The sequence below is a fragment of the Chiloscyllium plagiosum genome, chromosome 11 (assembly GCF_004010195.1).
Source record: "Chiloscyllium plagiosum isolate BGI_BamShark_2017 chromosome 11, ASM401019v2, whole genome shotgun sequence".
In the NCBI taxonomy this organism is placed as follows: domain Eukaryota; kingdom Metazoa; phylum Chordata; class Chondrichthyes; order Orectolobiformes; family Hemiscylliidae; genus Chiloscyllium; species Chiloscyllium plagiosum.
This window is the reverse complement of record NC_057720.1, coordinates 24,124,970-24,150,799: the sequence shown is the minus strand read 5'-3', so window position 1 is coordinate 24,150,799 and position 25,830 is coordinate 24,124,970. Positions and strand designations below refer to the sequence as shown.

The following is a 25,830-nucleotide window of genomic DNA, read 5'->3' as shown; positions in this document are numbered from 1 at the left end:
CAACCCATGTTATTGGCACTACATCCGTAAGCATCCATTTCCTCCAACACTGATTCTCAGGGTCAGCAGTACTATCTACAAGGTCCACTGCGGAAATTCACCAAAGATCCTCAGACAGCACCTTCCAAATGCATGACCATTTCCATAAAGAAGGACAAGGGCAGCAGATACACGGGAACATTGCCATCTTAATGTTCCCCTCCAAGTCACTCACCATCCTGACTTGGAAATATATTGCTGTTCCTTCACTGTCGCTGGGTCAAAATCCTGGAATTTCCTCCCTAACGGCACTGTGGGTCAAATCACAGCAGGTGAACTGCAGTGGTTCAAGATGGCAGCTCACCACCACCTTCTCAAGGGCAACTAGGGATGGACCATAAATGCTTGGCCAGCCAGTGATGCCCACATCCCACAAATGAATTGAAAAATTATTTACAATTCCTATATATTAGCATGCAGTGGCTCATGAATAAGAAAATTCAAGTCCTTTTGTAGTTCAACACTTCTCAGTTTTTCACCAGTTATAAATATACTGTATTTTTGTTTTTCCTATCAGAGCAGATAAACTCACATTTCTCCACATTGTATTCCATCTGGCAAATTTTTGCTCACTCTTCAAACCTCTTCAAATCTCTAATTTCAGTTTCCTCACAACTCACATTTCTACTTACTGCAAACTTGGAAATATTTGGGTGGAATGATCACCTTACTGGGATTATATTATAGACCCCCTAATAGTCAGAGGGAAATTGAGAAACACATTTGTAAGATCTCAGTTATCTGTAAGAATAATAGGGTGGGTTATGTTAGGGGATTTTAACTTTCCAAATATAGACTGTGACTGCCATAGAGTTAAGGGTTGAGATAGAGAGGAATTTGTTAAGTATGTACAAGAAAATATTTTGATTTAGTATGTGGCTGTAACTACCAGAGAAGGTGCAGAACTTGACCTACTTTTGGGAAATAAGGCAGGGCAGGTGACTGAGGAGCACTGGAGGTCAATGGAGGAGCACTTTAGGACCAGCGACCATAATTCTATTAGATTTAAAGTTGTGATGGAAAAGTTGAAGTTGAAGTTTTAAATTGGAGGAAGGCCAATTTTGATGGTATTAGGCAAGAACTTTCAAAAGCTGATTGGGCACAAATGTTCGCAGGTAAAGGGAAGGCTGGAAAATGGGAAGCCTTCAGAAATGAGATAACAAGAGTCCAGAAAGGACTGAAAGGCTGAAAGGAAAGGCTGGTAGGTATAGGGAATACTGGATGACTGGGTTTGGTTAAAAAAAAGAAGGAAGCATATGTCCGGTATAGACAGGACAGATTGAGTGACTTCTTAGAAGAGTATAAAGGCAGTAGGTGTATACTTAAGAGAGAAATCAGGACAGCAGAAAGGGGACATAAGATCACTTTGGCAAATAGAGTTAAGGAGAATCCAAAGGGTTTTTACAAATACATAAAGGACAAAAGGGTAACAAGGGAGAGAATAGGGCCCCTCAAAGTTCAACAAGGCGGCCTTTGTGTGGAGCCGCAGGAGATGGGACAGATACTAAATGAGTATTTTGCATCAGTATTTACTGTGGAAAAGGACATGGAAGATATAGAATGTAGGGAAATAGATGGTGACATCTTGAAAAATGTCTATATTACAGAGGAGGAAGTGCTGAATGTCTTGAAACACATAAAAGTGGATAAATCCCCAGGACCTGATCAGGTGTACCCTAAAACTCTGTGGAAAACTAGGCAAGTGATTGCTGGGCCTCTTACTGAGATATTTGTATAATCGATAGTCACAGATGAGGTGCCAGAAGACTGAAGGTTGGCAAATGTGGTGTCACTGTTTAAGAAGGGTGGTAAAGACAAGCCAGGGAACTATAGACCAGTGAGCCTGATGTTGGTGGTGAGCAGGTTGTTAGAGGGAATCCTGAGGGACAGGATGTACATGTATTTGGAAAGACAAGGATTGGTTAGGAATAGTCAACATGGCTTTACATGTGGGAAATCATAAGAAGGGTGGTAAAGACAAGCCAGGGAACTATAGACCAGCGAGCCTGATGTTGGTGGTGAGCAAGTTGTTAGAGGGAATCCTGAGGGACAGGATGTACATGTATTTGGAAAGACAAGGATTGGTTAGGAATAGTCAACATGGCTTTACATGTGGGAAATCATGTCTCACAAACTTGATTGAGTTTTTTGAAGAAGTAAAAAAGAGGATTGATGAGGGCAGAGCAGTATATGTGATCTATATGGATTTCAGAAAGGCGTCCACTACTTTTCATCATTTATATAAATGATTTGGATGGGAGCATAAGAGGTATTGTTAGTAAGTTTGCAGATGACACCAAAATTCGAGGTGTAGTGGACATCGAAGAAAGTTACCTTAGATTACAACGGGATCTTGATCAGGTAGGCTAATGGGCTGAGAAGTGACAGGTGAAGTTTAATTCAGATAAATGTGAGGTGCTGTATTTTGGGAAAGCAAATCTTAGCAGGACTTATACACTTAATGGTAATGTCTTAGGTAGTGGACATCGAAGAAAGTTACCTTAGATTACAACGGGATCTTGCTCAGGTAGACTAATGGGCTGAGAAGTGACAGATGAGGTTTAATTCAGATAAATGTGAGGTGCTGTATTTTGGGAAAGCAAATCTTAGCAGGACTTATACACTTAATGGTAATGTCTTAGGGTGTGTTGCTGAACAAAGAGACTGTGGAGTGAAGGTTCATAGCTCCTTGAAAGTGGAGTCACAGGTAGATAGGATATTGAAGAAGGCACTTGGTATGCTTTCCTTTATTGGTCAGAGTATTGAGTACAGGAGTAGGGAGGTCATGTTGCGGCTGTCCAGGACATTGGTTAGGCCACTGTTGGAATATTGCGTGCCGTCCTAGTCTCCTTCCTATTGGAAAGATGTTGTGAAACTTGAAAGGGTTCAGAAAAGATTTACAAGGATGTTGCCAGAGTTGGAGGATTTGAGCTATAGGGAGAGGTTGAATAGGCTAGGGCTGTTTTCTCTGGAGCGTTGGAGGCTGAGAGGTGACCTAACAGTAGTTTATAAAATCATGAGGGGTAAGTAGACAAAATCTTTTCACTGTGGTGGACGAGACCAGAACTAGAGGGCATAGGTTTAGGGTAAGAGAGGAAAGATATAAAAGAGACCTAAGAGGCAACCTTTTCACTCAGAGGGTGGTACGTGAATGGAATGAGCTGCCAGAGGAAGTGGTGGAGGCTAGTACAATTGCAACATTTAAAAGGCATCTGGATGGGTATATGAATAGGAAGGGTTTGGAGGGATATAGGCCGGGTGTTGGAAGGTGGGACTGGAGTGGGTTGGGATATCTAGTCGGAATAGATGAGTTGGACCGAAGGGTCTGTTTCCGTGCTGTACATCTCTATGACTCTAATCCCCATACCCAAATCATTGATATAATTTGTGAATAACTAAGGTTCAAATGCTTGATCTTTGTGGTGCCCCATTTGTTTCATCCTGCCAACCTAAAATGACCCATTTGTTCACACTCTCCATATTCTGACCATTTGCCAATTCTCAGTCCATGTCAGTATATTTGCTGTAATTCCATGTGCTCTCAATTTGTTTGCTAACCATATGTATGGTATTCTGACAATCTTAAGTATTCCATATCCAACACTTTTCGCTTATCTATTATGCCAGCTGCATCCTCAAAAACTCCAACATGTTAGTTGACTATAATTTCCCTTTCATAACTCTAGGATGACTTTTCAAACCCTATCATAATGTCCTGTTATTGCATCCTTTATTGTAGGTTCTGGTATTTTCCTTATGATTGATGTTAGGGTAGAGAGTATCTAGTTTCCTATGTTCTTTCTCCTTTCAACATAAAATTAGGTTTACATTTGCCATCGTCTGATCTGCTCTCATAATTCCAGAGTTTAGGATTTGGAAAGATGACTATCAGGAGAAAGTGAGGACTGCAGATGCTGGAGATCAGAGCTGAAAATGTGTTGCTGGAAAAGCGCAGCAAGTCAGGCAGCATCCAAGGAGCAGGAGAATCGACGTTTTGGGCATGACCCCGAAGAAGGGCTTCCTGAAGAAGGGCTCATGCCCGAAACGTCGATTCTCCTGTTCCTTGGATGCTGCCTGACCTGCTGCGCTTTTCCAGCAACACATTTTCAGCAAAGATGACTATTAACACATTATCTTTCAAGTTACCTCTTACAGCATTGGGATATTGATAATCAGAACCAGGGGATTTATCAATTTTAATTTCTGTTAAATTCTCCAGTACCACTTTTTTTTGCTGGTATTAACATGGTGCAGTTCATCATTTATGCTAGACCCTAGATTTTCAATTATTACTGGGAGGATTTTAGTATCTATCTCCATAAAGACAAACACAAAGGCATCACTTTTCCCCTGGACAGAGAATGTGTCTGCTATGTTGAAAATGCTGGAATTTGTCCAGAATTACAACTGTTGTCCCCAGACTCAGCGTCTTTTTTTTTCAGGGGCAGGATTGTGGGTGGATTGGCGTTCAGGCATGCATAATTCCTAGAAGCTGCTGGTCATTTAAATAACTATCTACACAGAAATTGGATTTTGGAGTCCCTCGTGTCTGGAATCATGAGTGTAGAGAGTAGACCACGCACAGCAGGTCTGTCCTACATGCATTTTATTTTTATAGCCAGGAGAGCGGACAGACGCCTACAGATGTGGTCCCACCTTGGGAGTGGGGATCAGCAACCCTTTGGGCATTGTGCTCTCTGGTGTCTGTTGAAAGTGGGGATCAGATATCCTCTGGTGGTAGGGGTTGGTCGTGGGGCTGATTGGGTGCTGCTTTGGATACCTAACTGTGGAGAAGTTTGTAAATGATGCATAAAACCCTTGAAATTGTCTAAGGTCTCAAGTCCAGTCAAGAAGTGTCAAAAACAGACTAGAAGTGTTGATCCCTGAAGAAGTGACCAGAAGTTTCAAAATATGGAAGTTACCATTGACCAGGATGTGAATTTGTCTATTTGCATAAACAATTTGGCGCCAAAAGTGGGCCAGAGGCTGGGAATTCTGTGATAAATAACTCACCGGCTGACTCTTCAAAACTTTCCTACTACTTATAAAGCAACAAGTCAAAAGTGTGGTGAAATACTCTCCACTTGCTTGGCTGAGTACAACCCAAACAACACAAAAGAAGCTCAACACTTTTAAGAGGAAAGCGGTCAACTTGATTGGCACACGATCCACAAATGTTCAACATTCATTCCCTCCATTACTGATGTATAGTACAGCAGTGTGTACCACCTACATGATACAGTTCAGCAATTCACCTCAGACAGAATGTAGACTGACAAGGGCAGCAGATATATAGGAACACCACCACTTACAGGTTCCTGTCCAAGCCAGGCACCATCCTAACTGTCGTTGCGTCAAAATCCTGGAACTCCATCACTAACTGCACTACATGGACTACCATGGTTCAAGAAGGCAGATCACTACCACATTCCTCAGGACAAATTGAGATGAACAATAATTGTTGGCTTAGCTGGCAAAGCCCAATTCCCACTATTGAATCTAAAAAATTATGAAAGATAATGCCTATCTCTATAAATGGAGTCTGCAGTACAGAAATGTAAGTAATAGAACTGTATTGTTTCTCCGATGTGTTTTGCGGATTTTTTTTATTTATTGTTGAAATTGTGGTCATCCAGGATACTCGATGAATTGGCATGAAGGGGGAAGGGTGGGGATGGCAGTGGGGCACTAAATTGGTATAAGTATATGCAGGGCATGGGGATATTCAGTTACACAGGTGGTGGAGGAGGTATGTGAGGGTGAAAGGGTATTAGGCGGTGAACTGGAGAAATGTTTTATACCCATCTCCTTTTGGAAAGTTAAGGTATCTTTTTGGCTCTGGTCCCAAGTCACCTTTGGTAGAGATGAGGTACCCTTTGGGATATGTAAGGGAATTTTTGTGACAGTGAAAAAAGCATGTTTGTGAATCAAAATTCAATTAATTCATTGAGGCATTCCCCGCCACCCCCCACCCATGCAATGTTATCACAAAAGCGTAAAACAAAGTGTAGATTAAAGTACAAGAGCTGATCATTTGAGAGTGCCTGGTTACATAAAACCATTATAGAATTTGTGCTGCATGGCTTATATCCCAAAAGCTCATTTTCACAATGTGCTGGCAACTGATGGATAACTCTATTTGCTTATCACATGAAAATGTTTATTGATAATTTACATACTTGACTGAAATAATTATTGACATAATATATGAGAGGAAATGGGTCTTGTGGCCCAGCAATAGAGTCTGTACTTTGGGCCAGAAGATTCAAACTGGAGACTTACCTATTCCGGGATGTGTATAAACAGGTTGATTCAAAATTGTATTTACAAAAGCCCCTAATTCTTCAATGAAGTATTTGCTTTTATAAAGGGATTTTTTTCTTGAAACTGTTTGTTTTGTATCAGTAAGACTGTGCTCACTGCTAGCTCCATCTTGCATAAGAACAAACTGCAGTCCAGAGCATGATACACTGGCGCTATCTGCATGTACCCCTCATCCACAAACATTGTCATGCAGTATCTAAAAACCCATTATGACCACCATGGTACCTCTCTGATGTACTGGCAATGTGCTCTGGAAGCACAGACTTGCATTACAGGGTGCACTCACAACTAATATTGAAAGGCTGTAGTAGAGATACTTTGCATGCAGGGACAGGCACTCAGTTGCAGAATTGGACCATCTCAGGGCTGCTCATTTGTTCATTTAGCTTGCCCATTCATGCCTCGTCTTGCTATGCCAGCCAGTGTAGCTGCATAACCAGGCAACTTTCCTTGCTGGTCAGTAGTCCTCAGACAAAAGAGTGTATGTCAAGAAGGAGTGTGTTGCAATGGCTCTGTAGCAGTCAGTCTGGGGGTTAGGACTATAATACGGTAGGGAGATGCGCAACTGTGAGTTGGGGGTCTGAACACATCTCCTCCAGGGCCTTTGGTTTAAGTTACCGAAGTGGTTGGGCGGGTCAGCCCATTGGGTCCATCCACAGAAACTCAAGAGTAAAGGGATGAGGTGAGATCAAGGAATGATTGTTGACATGGGAATGAGACTTGGCAAGTTAGTCTTCATGACTGGGAGCCAGACACACTGGGAAGGAAGAATTACAACTGTGAATGGGGCAACAGAATCTGAAAGGAGGGGGATATGATAAAGCATGACTGGGAAGGCAGTAGTGCAGGACGAAGCTCATCCATGGTGAATGTTGCCCCCATTTGCCCCACCCCTAAGGTCTTGCTCTGCCCTATTTTCAGCTGTCTTCTCCTTTAATGAGAGAAAGAGAGGGATTGAGTGAGGTAAAAGTAGGTGGCACAGTGCAGGTAGTAGAAAGGTAGTGACCAGACCAGACCCCTACTCCCCCCATGTATTGTCAGGAGATAGCCTAGACCATATCTTGTACAATTATTTAAAGGCAGGTAGGGAGGCATGTTCCAGATGTGATTCAATTGGTCCACTGGGCTTTAATCAAAACACACTTTAATCTGACAATACAGTTAAACTACAAAGAAAAATCGACATAACTTTAACTCTATTGAAACACTTAAAAAGGTAATGTACAAGAAGAAAGTGAGGACTGCAGATGCTGGAGATCAGAGTCAAAAGTGTGGTGTTGGGAAAACACAGCATGTCAGGCAGCATTCTAGGAGCAGGAGATTCCCATTGAAGGGCTTACACTCGAATCATCGACTCTCCTGCTCCTCGGATGCTGCCTGACCTGCTGTGCTTTTCCAGTGCCACACCTTTGAAGGTAATGTACAATGTAACCACTAATCATCAACTGTTCCAATATAGGCAGCAGCTAACTAACACACCCTTTGGCAAAAATGCAATTCAGTAAAACAGTTAACAGTGTCACGTGCTGTCTCTTTCCAGTCCACAAGAAAGAAACAATCTGCCACTTTTGATTTTTAAGAAGAAGCCACATTGTCTACGAATCTAGCAGCAGAGAAGAGCAGCCAGCAAACCTTAACTAACTGAAAGCCAAACTAAAAACCATCCTGGGTCTGTGTGAGCCCTGACCACACATACTTATGATTCTTTTGTCTCATTTAAAACATAGTAAGAACTCAAAAGCTGTTCACCAGCTGCCTGTCTGAAAGAGTTATTCAAACACCATTGTGGCAACTCCTCTCTTCAAGAGAAACAGCACAGAACACATCTCTCTTAAAGGCACAGAACCATCACATGCGGGAGTGAGGAGGCAGTGCAGTGGGCTTGCAGGGTTAGTGGTGTGGTCAGTTGGGGTAGGTGAATGGGTGAAGGTATTGTAGTCGGTAGTGAGAGTGATTATCCATGTGCTTTGCTGGGAAGTCAGTACATGAGCAAAGATAGAGTGAGTGCGAGGTGGCAGGAATAAGAATATTATATTCAGTTGTAGAATGGAGAAGGTTGTTGACTTTCTTACAGCAATGCTGGCCTTTCTACGGCACTGTGGAGACAACCCAGACATGGGTGGTGTTCTGAAGAAGGGTCACTGGACTTGAAACATTGACTCTGATTTCTCTTCACAGATGCTGTCAGACATGCTGAGGTTTTCCAGCAATTTCTGTTTTTGTAAAGTTTTCACACTGTGGTTTCCTCTGCCAGTTCTCTGGGTAGAGGATGCCTCTCCTCTGCACCATCTTCCCCTACTTGGACATGTTCATATTCAAAGGGAGAGTGCGAGAGCCAGAAACAGCAGCTTCTGGGGTCAGAAAAAGTTTTTTTTTAATTATTAGCTATCAATGTCAATGAGAACACTATGACAATGCAAGTACACTGGCATGGTCAGGGGATGGAATCACTTGAATGAGCCATGCTTCTGAGCTCAGTTCAGTATTCCTCATAACTGACTCAGAAGAAAGGCCTTGGAAGGTCTCTAGGTATTATGACTCCAAGAAATGGGCAAAATTGACCTGTTAAAAGCTGAGGGTGATTTTGGACTGGTCCCTGTAAAGAATATGATTCAGCTGAGAGCTCAGTGCAATATATAAATGCGGCAGAGGTTTTTTTGAGTATGATAAAACGCTAATGAAGTATGCCTTTTGTAGCTGAGTCAGAATTGTCTACTGATTCATGTTTAGTCAAGATTGACTTAAATTTTAAAATTGAAATTTTAGCATGCAATTAATTTAAGTCACAGAACTAAAACCCTCTTTTAAAAGTTATTGGTCCTTACAACGCTTGTAACATTATTTACTTATTTATTTATTAATTATGACTTTTAACTCCATATGTCATTTGCCAGTTAAAAAAGAATGATATTGTGATGATTAATTAAGTTAAATTTGACTAGCTTCTTGTTACTTAGATGCATTGGAAAAATTGTTGGTTTGGTGGGTGGCTAGTTTTGGTGTGCAGCAGTTATCAGGCTATGTTATATCCAGGTTACTCAGTGACATGGTAATGCCACATGTGAAGTGAATAGGCTAAGGCAATAGCAGCTATAACGATGAAGATCTTAGGAGAGGTTGAGTAATATCAGCCATATGAGACACTGTTTACAACAATTGCTTACAAATATTTCAACCAATTCTGTTTCCTTCACCACCTGGGCTTCAACATGATTCAAGATGGGGATGTTCATGATTCACCTTCTCCACTACCCTTCTTGACAGCTGGAGCTCTAGTGCCTAGCTTTGATCTGTAGTTGTGGAATAGGCTAGGAGGACCAAGTAGCCTACTCTTATTTCTTGTTCGTATGGTGCAGTCATGGGGCATTATCTAAAACCTGCTGCTTTTAGTAGTCACCATGCAGATAGCCCAGTGTTGTTATTTCAAGATTTCAAGGTGTCGGTCTTGGATTGGGATGTACAAAGTTAAGAATCACACAATGCCAGGTTATAATCCAACAGGTTTATTTGGAAGCACTAGCTTTCAGAGTGCTGCTCCACAGCCACCTGATGTTATTTCATTGTATGATGATTTCTTGTTTTACCAGAAGCTGATCCTGCTCTACTGAATTTTATATTGATTGTAGTGTTTGTCTTAAAACGACTTAAGCAACCCACAATCATTCGGATGCAGTGTGTTCAAGTATTCAATCAATAAATTATAAATTATTTTGCAATTCCTTTTGTGAGTGTGCCTTCGAAAGGATACAAAAAACTGTAAGCCTTTTCTGGCTTAATCTAATGGAGAATTTATACTTTATTCCAGTTTGTCATGATAATTCATTTTAATATTTTAATCCTTAGGAGCATTAATGTTTATTGCTTGGGTGACTACAGCCAACATTGGTGTCATTATAGCTCGCTTCTTTAAACCTGTATGGCCATTCAGCACACTGCTGGGCAAAAAGGTTTGGTTTCAGGTAAGTTTCAGTGCTACATCAATAATATATGGTTAATGCAGGTTTAAATTCAACTGTAGCAAATTGTGAATATTATGGAAAGAAACAAGAGAAACAATGGAGAAGGTGAATGATTGCATGTTGCATTAGGTATAAAAAGATAAATAAAGGGAAAGAAAAATAAAAAGGGAGAAAAAAGAGACAAAGAAAACATTTTATACAACCATAATTTGACATTCATAGAATCTCTAGTAACAAATTACATGGGTAAGAATGATTTTGAACAATTGAATTGAGGTTTCCTTTTTTGGGGTATTGACATTGGTTGGCATTCAATTACAATGATCACGTTGTTAAGAAGGTAGCGCTGTTCACTTCCAGCTTTCAGTTTGCATTGTGTTTAATGTGCAAGTCCAGGAAGTTCTTACAAAATAACAGGGACGTTAAGGACAAGATTCTGTTTATGTAAACAGTAATCAGCCAGTAGGTTTTGAAGGTTTATAATTTGCAGTGTATCTCTTCACTATGAATTTTATGGTGAACGTGCATATTAGTAATGATGTATTCTGTCGATGCAATGTTATTTTTCCAGCATGATACAGCTCATAATCTCTTCATGTCAGAGCAACTCGCAAACATAGTTTTATAATGATAGAGATGGATATAATTGACATTGTTTTCAAAACTCTGCACTTGACCATTAATTTTTATTTGCTCCATCTGTTAACATAAACATATTAATACTAATTTATACATTCGTGTTTACAATACTTTAAAAAGTGAACTTGTCCTGTAGTACAACTTTCACTTGAGATAGTGCATTAAATCTGGATAATACAGTGTGGCACTGTACTTTTGACGTTGGTTGATCAAAAGTACTCTTGTAAGCAATATTGGTTCTAACCCTTAAGAAGTTTCTATGCTATGGACACAGGCATGAATATGCACAAAACAGTTGAACAAGTTTGAAAATATGTTTCTATTATTTAAATTTGCACAGCAATTGGTGTTAAGGAGAGAATGCAAACTGTAAATTGCCCTGGTACTCCCGATTGCATCTGACTGCTTGATGTTACACTTAACTTTAACCAATCACAACTGTGCAAGTCACGGTACAACGCCAAAGTTTAGTGAAAGCCCCTCTTCTGTGTTATTGACTACAGATTCAAATTGCTTGTTGGTATTTTCAAATCAACTTGTTCAGAGATATTATTAAACAGCTCTGGATCAAATGGGTCATGAATGCAGGCCTCCTGGCTCAGAGGATGGGGCACTACTGCTGTGCCACAAGATCCCTTCAAATTGCATGAATGATTGCTGAGTCAAACTGCTATAGTTGTGTTTTTGAACTTCCTATTAACAGTTTCTTGGTGGTGGATAAAGTAGGACAACAACTCTTTACTAGAATTGCCATTTTTACAATTGTAAAATATATAGGTGGCTGAGTGAAGGATTCTTGAATATGGATGAACAGCCTGAGCAGCCTTTTGTTACAAATTTCAAAATTTCCTTCTTCTTGCAATTTTTAGCTGGTGAAAGGCCTGGGTAGACATTGCTGAACTGCTGCTTTCAATGCATGTGATCAGACTTTTGTCAGATTTGGTAGTTCTTTGGACCATAGGCTTTGGGTTTCTCAACACTAACAGGTATTGGCCAGAATGGAAGGTTTGCCACTTTGAGGTGTTATTAATACATCAGGATTCAATTTGATTTAGCAGTAAAAGTAGCTGTATATTCAAAACAAAATCTATGTTCTAACTGTAGTAGACTAACATGTTTTGATAGTGCTGACATTGATGATTCACTAAGTGGTACTGTGTATGGTTACTGATACCCATATCGGTTCTGAACATGCACAGTGCGGCAGCACGGTGGCACAGAGACCCAGGTTCAATTCCTGCCTCAGGCAACTGTCTGTGTGGAGTTTGCACATTCTCCCCGTGTCCGCGTGGGGTTCCTCCGGGTGCTCTGGTTTTCTCTAACAGTCCAAAAATGTGCAGGTTAGGTGAATGGCCATGCTAAATTGCCTGCAGTGTTAGATGTAGGGGAATGGGTCTGGGTGGGTTGCTCTTCGGAGGGTCGGTGTGGACTTGTTGGGCCGAAGGGCCTGTTTCCATTCTATAAGTAATCTAATCATGCAGATGAATAATCAAGTATTGAAACAGCTAATTTTGAGTCACAGTTGGTAAAATGCAAAGTGCTTGTTGCAACTTTTGACTTGTGTTTTTATCTTTTTTGTTTAAGGTACATTGGATGCTCATGGCAACCACGGTGTTGCTAACATGTCTTGCCTTTATTCTTCCTTTTCTGTACAGGGGAGCCTGGAGCTATGTAAGTTGACATTTGTTAGTCTTCGTAGTGAAAAATGGAAAATAATTCCCTTTTCTTGATAGAAATAATGCAAACAAAGCAACTGGAATTGAGCTGAAGATGAAACAAAGCAAGTTAGCTTGACAAATAAGAAAATAAGTGCATTGTATGAGTTAATTTGATTTATTCAGATTATATTAAAAGGTAAACAGAAAGGGATCCCAAGTCCATGAGTTTAGTGTACTTTCCTGAATCAGCCTTTAGCTGGAATACTTTCCCATTACAAGGATTCTGCACTTTGCCTGCTATTCATCTACAGCTTGCAATCACACAGCACCTTCTCTATAGCAAAATGTCCCAAGATATTCACAGGAGAGTGCTATTAATCTAAGCCTGAACCAAGCTATATAAGAAGGTATGAAACTGAAAAGTTTAGTCAAAGAAGTAGTAGTGCCGTGACAGTGGAGGGGGAGAAAGGCAAAGAATTTTAGGGAGGGAAATCTCAAGGTTTATCATGAAATTACATGGTTTCTTCATACAGTGCTGTTTTTAATTTACTTCACACTTTCACAACTGAACGATGCAGAGTTGCCTCTGTAGTTCCCATTTGAAGCTCTTTTTCAGAACTGGGCATTTTACTTTTTGACTATAACTCTCGCCACTGACCAGAAAGATGTCAGTAATCATGCATATGTGTGCTTAGCCTATAACTGCACCAGTGGAACAAACGCATATCCTCTTACTAAGATGGTGGGTGTGTGGCATTTTTCACCTAAATCAGTTTAGAATGGGAAAAAGGCCAGTTTAGTGTGTCTGGAATCTAAACAATATTTGATAAATAAATAAGATATGTTTGAACAAGTCAAGTTGGAAATGTTTTGTGCAGCTAGTTCCTGTACAGTCTAGTAATAGGATTCTGGATCATGATTTCAGTCTCTGCTTGGGTGGTGATTTTTAAAAATAAATATTATTTCATTGACTTTTTTCAACAATGGTCAGACTCCACAGTTAACAGCACTAGTTGGTTGTTGAGGAGAAAAAAATATACAAATCACTCCCAGGCATCTTGCAGTCATTACTTGTAAAAACATTTGAATGGGCATTAAATTATTTGCTGTCTGCCTGTTTATGAGAGACCACGATAAGCCACCAACTTGTTTTATTTACCTGCATAATTGAGTGACAGAAAACAGGGCTGAACATTAAAAACTTATACAGTCACAGATTGACTTTGCATGTGGAGATGTGCTTCCCCCTGGTGTTGCAGCACAATTACAACCTATTTTCTTCACGATTTTTTAATTCTTTCACGAGAAGCACTGATTCATTGCAGTGATATATTTCTGTAGGTGCCAGTGTTTTCTGCAACTTCTCTTCGTCAAATATTAATCAGTCAAATAAAAGCAAAATATTAATCATGTCACTAATTGACAGTGATAATGACTGGAATAGTGCTGCATAGCAAAGTAACTTGTTTTATTTTGCAAGCAATCTTTAGTGTTAGCTCTTTGTTGAGTGCTTGCAGTCTTAATTCCCTCAAGGAGAACTAACGTTGCTGCAAGAATGCATATGTAAGGAGTCTAAAGCCCCTTTTTTTGTCCAATCTGGCACATGGCACTCTCAGCCACAAATGTAGATGTCATAGAGATGTACAACTGCCATTTTGTGGACAGGAGGATATGTAGCACCTGAAAAATAGGGCTTTCATGATCCCATTTCAAGGCCATTGGGCATTATTTTGAACGTTGTAAGAACATCTGTTAATATAAAATTGCACAGTTTCCAACTTGGAATATTCATTAGCCTTTATTACAAAATCTTGATTCATGAAAATTTTCCCACTCATCCCCCTCTCATTCTATTACATGTAATCAAATACAGTGACAACCCTTTCAAAGACAGAAACAAAACTTAAGTTTTGTTTTGTTAAGTGCTTGCATATTTAATTCTATGTCGACTGAATAAGCTAGATAACACTTTTCATAGAATCCCTACAGTGCGGAAAGAGGCCATTCAGCCCATCAGGTCCACATTGACCCTCCAAAGAGCATTCCATCCAAATCCACCCCATTTTCCCTATCACTGTAACCCTGTTTTTCCCTTTGCTAATCTACCCAGCCTGCATATCTATGGACACTATAGCATAGCCAATCCGCTTCACCTGCACATTTTTAGACTGTGGGAGGAAATCGGAGCACCGGAAGAAACCCATGATGACACAGGGAGAATGTGCAAATTCGGCATAGACAGTTGCCTGAGGTTGGAATCGAACCTGGGTCCCTGGCACTGTGAGGCAGCAGCAGTGCTAACGACTGAGCCACCGTGCTACCCCTACTGGTTAATAGACAGCCACAAGGGGCTGCTGGGATGCTGAGGTGGTCTGTTTGAAAGGCCCACTTTGGTGCTTTGGGACTTTGTTCGAATTATAATGGAAACATTAAGATCCATTAACTCTCTCCCTTCACATGACCTCATCCTACATATGCTCCCTATGCATCATCCACACCATTCGTTGCCACTATCCACTCAACTCCCCATGACCCCTCATACCCTCTGTGTCAATATATGGCACTCTCTTGCTCAATCAAACACTACACACTCTATATGGAACCAATATGTTTTTGTGTCCTTTTGGGGCAATGGGATTTGTTTAAAGAAAAGCTTTAAAAATGTCATAATTTCATGATTTACCACTTCCCTAAACAAGAACAAGCTAATCAATCCTCCAATAGCAGAAACTTTGAGAACTTGAAACTGCTTTATCATCTGCCAATTGATGGTGTTCATTCACACAGAGAACAGAAAGCTAGAGCTGTCAATCAAGCAATGTTTTCCCTGGAGCTTAGCTTTTCAACAGCCCTTAAAAGATGTCTGGCCTTTAATCATGTCTGGATGATTGGCAGTTTTGGCCTTTCACCTCCTTCTGAGAAACATAGAGTCATAGAGATGTACAGCATGGAAACAGACCCTTCGGTCCAACTCGTTCATGCTGACCAGACATCACAACCCAATCTAGTCCCACCTGCCAGCACCCGGCCCATATCCCTCCAAACCCTTCCTATTCATATAACCATCCAGATGCCTTTTAAATGCTGCAATTGTACCAGCCTTCACCACTTCCTCTGGCAGCTCATTCCATACACGTACCACCCTCTGTGTGAAGAATTTGCCCCTTAGGTCTCTTAGGAGACCAGAATAGCACACAATATTCCAACAGTGGCCTAACCAATGTCCTGTACAGCCACAACAGGACCTCCTAACTCCTGTACTCAATATTCTGACCAATAAAGGAAAGTATCCCAAACACCTTCTTCACTATCCATAAACATGACAGGTTCCCCTTGTCCATCCCACCAGCTCAATGAATAATTAATTTATGCCACCTCCAATGGGATGCAATCACAAAGCAGATCTTTCTCTCTTTTCACCTCCATGATAACCTGGTCCCCATTCTTCAATCAACCCCAACATCCCATTCCACTCCCACAGCACTTTCTCTGCAAGCATAGCAGATGTATCTCAAGAAAGATGTACTGGCCCTGGAGCAGGTTCAGAGAAGGTTCACAAGAATGGTCCCAGAAATGAAAAGCTTAACATATGAAGAATGTTTGAGGACTCTGGGTCTATACTCAATGGAGTTTAGAAAGATTGGGGGGGGATATGATCTAATTGAAACTTAGAGAATACCTGGACAGAGTGAATGTTGAGAAGATGTTTCCATTGGTAGGAGAGACTAGGACCTGAGGGCACAACCTTAGAGTAAAGGAAAGACGTTTTAGAATTGAGAACAGGAGAAACGTCTTCAGCCAGAGAGTGGTGAATCTTTTGAATTCACTGCCACAGATGCTGTGGAGGCCAGGTCATTGAGTATATTTAAGTCGGAGGTAGATTTCTTTTTTGTTGAGGGGTTCAAAGGTTATGGGGAGAAAGTGGGAGAATGGGGTTAAGAAAATTATCAGCCATGATTGAATGGTGGAGCACACTCAATGGGCTGAATGGCTTAATTTCTGCTCCAATGGCTTATGGTCTTTTCACTTCCTCTGTTCAACCATGCAAGTACTTCTTCCAGGTGAAGCAGTAATTTGCATGTGTTTCTTTCAACTAAGAATATAGTACTTGTTGTTCACAGTGTGGTCTGTAACAGTGGGTTAGGAGACAAGATTTCAGAGCTTTTCTGTTCAGTCCACCAGAATGACCATGAATTTCTAGTGGCCAGTCACTTAGTTCTCTACCTTGCACTAATGCTATCCTTGGCCTGCTGCAGTAATCCCATGAAGGTCGACACAAGCTTGAGGAACAGTTCCTAGCATTTAAATAGGTATTCTAGGTTCATCATTTTAGACTGTAAACTCTGATTTCATATTTAATTCCTTTGACAGTTTGACTATCTTTAGTTTAGCTTTCAGTCAGCAGCAGACCTCTCAGCACATCTATAGTCTCTTTGATTTTTAATATTCCATCACCATTCCCTTTGGCGCTGTAAGAGTAAAACTTCTGTTATTTACCCTCTCCTGTTATTTACCCTCTCCTGTTATTTACCCTCTTCTGTTTTCCACCTTGCCATAAATCTTCCTTTGTCCCACCCGTTGCTTACTCGAATCCTGTTACATATCTAAGTTTACCCCAGTTCCAATGAAAGGTCATCCCACTCTGAAATTTTAACTCCATTTCTCTCTCTACAACTGTGGTCTGACCTATGGAGTTTTTCCATGACTTTCTGTTTTTTAACTCTAGTTACATTCAGAAGGAAGTTCTGTAGAAATGAGTAATGTTTCTAAGATGCTTTATCAATACATTAATGTCTGTGCTCTTAGTGTGCAGGTGCCCATCCATACTTTGGCTGTATGATTCTTATATTGGTAATTCTTCAACTGATTATGGCTTTCTTCAGACCAAATCCACAAGCACCAAGGTAGATCTAACAATATTCATTTTTGATGTAATGTTTTCCTATTATGTTATGTTCGAATATTTGAGAGTTGTTGAAGACTTGCACCACAGTATCCTGAACATTATTAATTACTCAATCCTGAGTGTGCAATGAATTACACTAATAGCCAAATTAGGTTTGTAAGTCAGGCTTGCACTATGGCACACTTGGTGTACTGGGAGATATAAATATATGAGTACATAGGGCCCTGTTCAATACAAATGAAAAGAACATGTACATCTCTTTCTTATACCATAGGATAGGTGATAGCTATTCAATGCTTCATTTCTCAGGGCAATACCTTCATCAACCAGAGTCAGAGCCTAGTTAAAAATCTAAACAAAACTTGGCAGTTAACTGTCAGTCATCATTAACGGGTGCACTATACACATAACGCCTCTACCAATCAGATACCACTTTCCATTGGTATTTATTGCAATTTGCAAGATGTAAAGCTTTGATAAAATGTATCTTTTTTCAGCAATATACAGGTTCCATATCAGGAAACAACTATATGTTACATATTTGATGATTAGAGAGAAATATTTGGTGTGAACCACAACCTAACATTTCTAACATTTTTTTAAACCATCTGCAGACGGTATATTTTCAATTGGGTACATTGGGCAACAGGCACCTTTGCCAGAACAATAGCAGGTAAGTTTATGTGTTTACTATAAGCAAGTGTATGTTGAGTAGAATTTAACACAGCATTGTTTTTTACCTAATCATGTAAAGAAAATATATTTGTAAAATGGAATATTATATTTTAGAGGAATTTACTTTATGTAAGTAGATAAAAGTGCACACTAATTACAGAAGTTGAATATGTATTTCACCAAGTATTTGTAAAACCACCATCTCAACTTGGTTTACAGAAGATGCATGGAATAGATATTGCATTTTTCTATCAAAGAATGACAGAACCTGGTGGTTGGGAGTTGGTAAATTTCCTTCTGCATTCTTCCATCAGGGAATATTCAAAGGAGGTGCAAAATTTTATGAAAATTCTATTTCATTCTATGAAAATAGCAGTAATTTTCATTAGTGTCTCTTTCAACCAGATTTGAGGGATCTTGTCAAGAACAAATTTCCCACCCAATATCTTGATTGTCAGGCCATGCAAGTGTGATTAGGTGAATTATAGAATAGTGCAGGAGAGGAGGCTGCCATTTGGCTCTCTACATTTGCACAGAGCAGCAAATTAATTTGTCTCACTCTTCTGCTCATTTCTCTTTTGGCTGTAATGTTTTTCTCCTTCAAGACTTTACAAAGGCTACTGTTGCCACATCAAATTCCACATTCCACATCTGGCTACTTATTGCATATAGAAAGTAAGGCTTTGTTATGTCACTTAGAGTCATAAGAGTCATACAGCAAGGAAACAGATCCTTTGGTCCAACTCATCTATGCTATCCTAAACTGAACCAATCATGTTTACTTGCATTTGGACCATATCCTTCTAAACCTTTCCTATTTATGAAGAAGGGCTTATGCCCGAAACGTCGATTCTCCTGCTCCTCGGATGCTGCTTGGCCTGCTGTGTTTTTCCAGCACTACATTTTTCAACTCTGGTACTCCAGCATCTGCAGTCCTCACTTTCTCTTATTTATGTACCTGTCCAATAGTATTTTAAATGTTATAATTCTATCTGTCTCATCAATTCCTCTTGCAACACATTCCATACATGCACCATCCTCTTTGTGAAAAAATTTAAATCATTGTTTATCAATCAGATTATATTGCATCCTTTTATTGGAAATATTGCAAAAGGTTTATCTTTATCTAAACTCTTCAAGGATGAATGATAATGATAAAGAAAGCAACATTGAGAGGTACTCAGGCATAGTTTTAAGAAGGCAAATGTTCAAGAATAAGCATTTTGAGTTTCTTTGGCAAAAATATAGCTTAATCTTAAAGGGAATGGTGTAGCAAAGCACTATTCTGTCAATTATGGATCAAATAATTACAGCAATCATGATGCATGAATGTTATTTCTTTGGTGATAACCATTTTTTCTTGAACATCAGATACGTTTTACCGATGTATCAATATGGTGGCTGAGTTATGCCAAATTCGATCAAATTAGATTACCTCATATTTTGTGACTTATAGAATTATAGAAAGGTTACAGAGAGAGAGAGAGAGAGAGAGAGAGAGATATCATTAGATTCATTAAGTCTGCGCTAGGTCACTGGAAGAATAACTTTTATACAAATACTTTTCTCAGGTTTATTTTGATGCTTTGACAACTATTTTAAACCTGTGTCCTATAGTTCTTGAGGTTATTTCCAAAAAGGGAGTACTTCCATCCTGTGTAGATTCTTCATTATTTTGTCCAGTTTTCTCTCTCAAACATCTGTGATTTTGTTTGTAGAATATGATTCGAGTTGTGAGAAGTACTCTTTTTCAATCCCTTGTATTCGTAAAAGGTCTGTCCATTTGAATTGCTGAATAGAAATACTAAATCAGTTCATTATTTCAACTTTGCACAGTTGCATCAATCTTTCTTGGAATGGATTTGCCAGCCTTGGACCTCTATAACCCCTGGGATACATTAGTCATGGTTGGATTCATAGTTTGGCACGTTGTAACTGAACTGATTTTAGAGGCACATAATTACATAATTGCTTGTAAAGGTCAGTAATTCTTTCTATTTGTTACAACTCCTTTCTATGGTTCCTTAATTTCCTATGAAGAAGAGGGAGATAGCTGTGATTGAAAATGCCCAAATTTTTAAAGCAGCGTTGAAGAATATTGACAACCATTGAATAATTGGAAAAATTTGGAATCTTGTCAAATGGCCAATGCTAAAGGCTCATCACAAATGGATAAAACTAAAGATGTGTTGATCACTATCTGCATGAAGTAATTCCTGGCATCTATCCTTAAGATACACTTCATTGTTTTGAACAGTAACCATTACTCTACTGTAACTATTGCTCTTCGGATGCTGCCGGACCTGCTGTGTTTTCCAACATTACACGCTCAACTCGGAGCTCCAGCATCTGCAGTTCTCACTTTCTCCTGTCACTATTTATCCCTTGTTTTCCCATAAATTGTAAGGTTTATGGAAAGACCAGTATTTGTTGACCATCTCTGATTATCTTGAGAAGGTGGTGATGTACAGATTAATAGTCAACACCATTCATGACTGGATATAGCAGAGTCTTGTTCTGGTGGGTTGATTGTGGAATCACTATACTCTGTTTAAAGCAGGCTGCTTTCGCTCTTTATCATACATTTGGTCCCACATTGTAGCTTCACCATTTACTATCTTATATACCAAATAAAGTTGCTTCTGAAATGTTTCACTCCAAACTGAACAAAAATTTATCCTTCCAAATTTTCCAGGTGGGACATACCTATCTGAAAACATTGTTTAGTGGTGATATTTTGTGTTAATGGAAGGTTTTCAGCTTGCTTAGATCAAAACTGAACAATAAATATAACACTTACCGCAAACTTACAGTAACTTCCCTGCAATGCTTGGTTTCATCCCCATCCCAAAGCAAATTTGATTTTCAGTGCTCCTATATAAAGCTTCACAGAAGGCTTCATATATCAGATGTACATAATGAGAATTTGGACAAAGAATATAATGAAGTGTTAATTCTCATAACTCATTTGCAGCAGAATAAACATTGTACTGAGGAAAGCTCAAGAGGAACATTTTCTTATTATGTTATCATTTACCAGCAACAGTTCATTACTGTGGTAACTGTGGTTTAATTGTATTATCTCACTTTGGGTAAGGGCATGAAATCTTTTGTGCCACACGACTGAACGTTTAGTATATCCATTCATAATTTTAATTTAAAAATATTTCTCAATTGCACCAAATAACAATTTTGATTCCAACCTTTTATAGCGCAGAAAAGGAAAGAGGATAAAATGCAAATTATGGATTCAAGTGAATTGATTGACCCACAGGTATACGATTTTACTCATTTTTTTTTAAAGGGTTTTATTTTACTGACAACATCAGAAGTAAATAAAGATGTCAATTATTTTCATGTCAATTGTAAATACAGAAATACAGCAGAAATATAAACTCAACTTACATTCACTTTTCAATTCTACAATTCCAGGGTCACAGATTTAAAATTATGGTATTAACACTCTACATCTGTGGAAACCTGACCTTTCTGACAATATTGCTGGTTGCAATTAGTTTCGTCTGATGGTGACATTGATGCTATCTCTATCAATCATGACTTTGAAGCTATATATATCTGCTCTTGACTGAACATCTTGTTGTGCATTGAATTAAAGATTCCTCAGAAAATTCAAATGCTTCATAATCCGCAACAGAATGCAAAATCCTTATTGTTCTCATTTACTGTCACTCTACAATAGCACAAAAGTAAATTGCATTGAGACTAACAGTTCAACAAGTCAATGGACTAGAAAGGCAATCATCTTGCGAAAATAGCAAGCAGCACTCATCTGCTTTTAAATAGTAGTTTTAGTGTTTTAAAAGATGGATTACCTTTGTGGTTAGATTATTTTATCTACTTTTAATAAAACAGATTTTGTTATAATGTAGTCTATAAACATATTTCTGAGTGAATGTATAAATGGAAAGTGGTGTTAATAAAATGAAAACTATTAAATTACCTCAATAAACTATGTTCTTAAATTAACAAATGTCCCATTTTCATGCATTTTCATACATTTTCATAAAATGTGTCAGCACAGGCTTGGTGGGCTAAAGGGCCTGTTCCTATGTTGTATTTTTCTGTGAACCTTTCTCCATTAAATTGCAGATTTAATACTCTAATTGAGTTATCTTATTATTTGATCAGATAAATTAATGGCTAGCTTCAGTGAATATTAATGTGCAAATAATAATTAATTACATTCATACTGTGATAAATTTCTAAACAAAGTGGTTTACTGCTATTTGCTCATGAGTTATAGCAATTCTGTTGTGCGTTTTATTTTGATTCAAAAATATTGCATTTCAAGGAAATGCTATTGGTTGGAACTGTAAATAATTTCAGAAGTAAAAGCTAATTAAAGTTGAAATTTGTGTGCTTTAACTCAAATTCTGAGAGTACTGACTCTGTCAAGAAAGAGAGTTCATATTTCTGGTTGAGACGACTTGATTCCACTGGTGCTGACTCACATTGAGTATTTTCTGGTTGTTTTGTTTTTATTTCAGATTTCGAGCAATATTTTGCTTTAGTTCAAGAGTAATATTTTGCTGTGCAAGTCCATAAAGTATAATGGCCAGTGCTTCTGTGGGTCCAATATGGCAATAGTGCTATGCTTGATCTAATGATTGCCCTTATTAGTTGTTTTCAGTGGAAATAATTTTTAGTATTTGTTCAGTTGTTTCTTACTCATATTGCTATTTCAGTTTGTTGCCGAAAATCATTCATTAATTCTTATGGGAAATAAATTCCTATTTGTTGTTCTTCCACCATCCATTGGATTTTCATGAAACATTTCGCCTGAAAATGGTAAGGACTTTCTGTACATCTCGATCCACTGCTATCATGGACACTGGGAGCTTGTGCTGGAGGCAGTAGCCAGTAGTGCAGACTTCCAATCTCAGCATTCCAGATAACACCATCTCCTAATCTCACCCAGTTGAACATGGTCAACAGATGATAGAATCCCTCACCAGTACTATATATAGGGGTAAAAGCTACCAATAGTTTTCTGGTAGTTTGTACTGTTAATTACAAATTGGGGAGTGATGTGTCACATATTGAAGGTCCTTTATTCTCATTTCAAGAGTTTGACGCAGATCGATTTGACTCGTTTGCTCCCAGCTATAGTCTCTGTAGTTTGTAACACCTTAGCTTATCAGGGCGAAAGAACAGAGACTGCTCAAGGAGGGAGAGGGGCTCCCTGCAGGTCATATTACCCCAAGTTGTTCAATCTGTGCCAAGTAGGGTGCGTGCAATGTCTTCACTTCAAAACTGTTCACTGAACTCTGCCAGGCCTTATAAGGACTGCAAACCCAGAGCGAGGCCAACATTGTCAGTGGCTATGAAAGTGACAGTGGTCTTTGCATTGGTCTCCCAAACTAGAGCAGGGAACATTTTCAGTAACTTACAGTTTGTCATCTACTGTTGCACACCAGGGGTGACTTTCACAGTGGATGTGAAGAGACTTGAGCAGGCAGAGCATGCCTGTGGTTTTACCAAGATGCTAGCATCCCCTGTGGCACTCTTGATTTCGCACTTGCTGATTTGCATGCAGTATTGCACGCAGTGGCTACAGTATATTTAAAAGGTTGCTGACATTCAGTGAAGAGGCTGCAAATGGTATTGCAGGACATCCTCAGACCGCCTCTGATCATTGAAGGGCTACTTTGTCAATGCATGATCTTTACAGGAGCAGCTGCATACTGTGCTGATTGAAAGGACAACCGCAAAGGCCCTGGAGAAGTGACTGTAAGGGGAGCAGAAACACAGTCTACCTGAGAAAGAGCAGGGCAGGTTGATGGCCGACAATGCCACTGCCACTCCTTCAGAGTGGGGTCTCCAACATGCCTTTGATCTGCCGGGGCACGGATTCCTGGATTGTGGAGAGATTCTGCAAACCCCTTTTAAGTGTTAGTATATTCAGCCACGATAGCAGCATTCAGCTATTCATTGCTCATGCTTAGTGACTTCCCAAGTGTAAATTTCCTACATACACCACTCTCTCAAGCACAAGTAGAGTTTTACAGATTCCCGACATAGGATTTTCAGATGGGGGCTGCAGAGAAGCTTGTTTGCCTTGTCTCAATTCTGGCAATTTGTTCGCTACTTGATGGTAATTTACCACCTAGCCTCAGTTTTGAAGATAGCATGAGTTCAGGGCCAGGGCAGGGAGATGCCTGGCTGGACAGCCTGCTTGGACCTCTGGAGGGAAGGAGAGTGAATGATTCTTACAAGGTACTAGCCACTAATACCTTGTAACTGGACATAAGGGATGATACAGGTGCCCCCATCCCCATCATCCTATGGGCAGGGTAGAGTGTCTTTGTGTTATCTGTAACTTTGTAACAATGCCTCCAGTTCCTTCTTCCCAGATTGTTAATGTATAACGAGAATAGTTGTGGTCCTAATACTGACCCCTGCGGAATACCACCAGTTAGCAGCTCCACAATCACAGTCTTACCAATGACTGAGATCAGCATAACTGGCCTATAGTTTCCAGTCTTTTGCCTTTCCCCACCCTGCTCTTAGCCATTTGCCAGTCCTCTGGGACCTTCCCTGACTTCAGTGATGCCTGAAAGATCACCACCAATGCCTCCACAATCTCACCAGCTATCTCCTTCAGAACTCTGGCGTGTAGTCCATCTGGTCTGGGTAATTTATTCACCTCAGACCTTTCAGCTTAACCAGCACCTTCTCCACTGCACTCCCCTCTACCCTCTGACTCTCTTGAAGTTCTGATATGCTGCCGGTGTCTTTCACCATTGAAGCTGGTGTGAAGTACCAAAAGAACCAAAAGATTACCTCTAAGCTCTGCAGTCCTGCAACATCCATTTGTGAATGGTGAGGGACAATTAGACAACTCACTGGAGGAGGAAGCTCCACAAACATTTCCTTCCTTAAAAATGGGGAAGAACAGCACATCTGTACAAATAATAAGGCTGAAGTATTCAAAACACATTTCAGCCAGAAGTGCTGAATATATGATATATCTCAGCCAACTCTAGCGGTCCCCAGCATCATAGATGGCAGACTTCACTCAATTAGATTCACTTTATATGATATTAAGAAATAGTTCAAAGCACTGGATATTGCTAAGGCTATGGGCCCTGACAACATATCAACAATAGTACTGAAGACTTGTGCTCTCGAAACTGCTATGCTTCTAGTCAAGCTCTTCCAGTACAGCTATAACATTGGCTATAACCTTACTGTACAGAAAATTATGTACTGTGCACAAAAAGCAGGATAAATCCAACCCAGGCATTTACTGTTTCTTGAGCCTACTTTTGATCATCAGTAAAGGTGATGGAAGGTGTTAACAAGTGCCTTCAAGGTGTAAAAAGTACTATCAAGCAACCTTCAAGGAGTAATAACCTGCTCGGTGACACTCAGTTTGCGTTCTGTCAGGGCCACTCAGCTCCCGACCTTACTCAATCCTTGGAACAAACAGATAAAAGAGCTGAATTCCAGAGGAGAGCTGAGAGTCACTGCCCTTAACATCACAGCTGTATTTGACTGAGTGTGGCATCAAGAAGCTAAAACTGGAGTCAATGGGAATCAGATGTAAAACTCTGTTGGTTGGAGTCATACCTAGCACAAAAGAATATGGGGTTGTGGTGGTTGGAGG

The 25,830-nt window shown here is 39.7% G+C and overlaps 1 protein-coding gene across 4 annotated transcripts in view; it reads left to right on the top strand.

The window, feature by feature from the left end:
- frrs1b (ferric-chelate reductase 1b) overlaps positions 1 to 24,811 on the top strand; it is a 59,722-nt gene extending 34,911 nt beyond the window's left edge. For all 4 annotated transcript variants that reach the window (XM_043698891.1, XM_043698890.1, XM_043698892.1 and 1 more), the window contains 7 exons: positions 10,207 to 10,322; positions 12,546 to 12,632; positions 17,426 to 17,523; positions 18,140 to 18,198; positions 20,037 to 20,180; positions 21,413 to 21,474; positions 21,633 to 24,811. In XM_043698891.1, the coding sequence (XP_043554826.1) occupies positions 10,207 to 10,322; positions 12,546 to 12,632; positions 17,426 to 17,523; positions 18,140 to 18,198; positions 20,037 to 20,180; positions 21,413 to 21,474; positions 21,633 to 21,725 (659 nt within the window). In that variant the 3' untranslated portion in view covers positions 21,726 to 24,811. The remainder of the gene's footprint in view (positions 1 to 10,206; positions 10,323 to 12,545; positions 12,633 to 17,425; positions 17,524 to 18,139; positions 18,199 to 20,036; positions 20,181 to 21,412; positions 21,475 to 21,632) is intronic.
- The last annotated feature ends 1,019 nt before the right edge of the window (positions 24,812 to 25,830 follow it).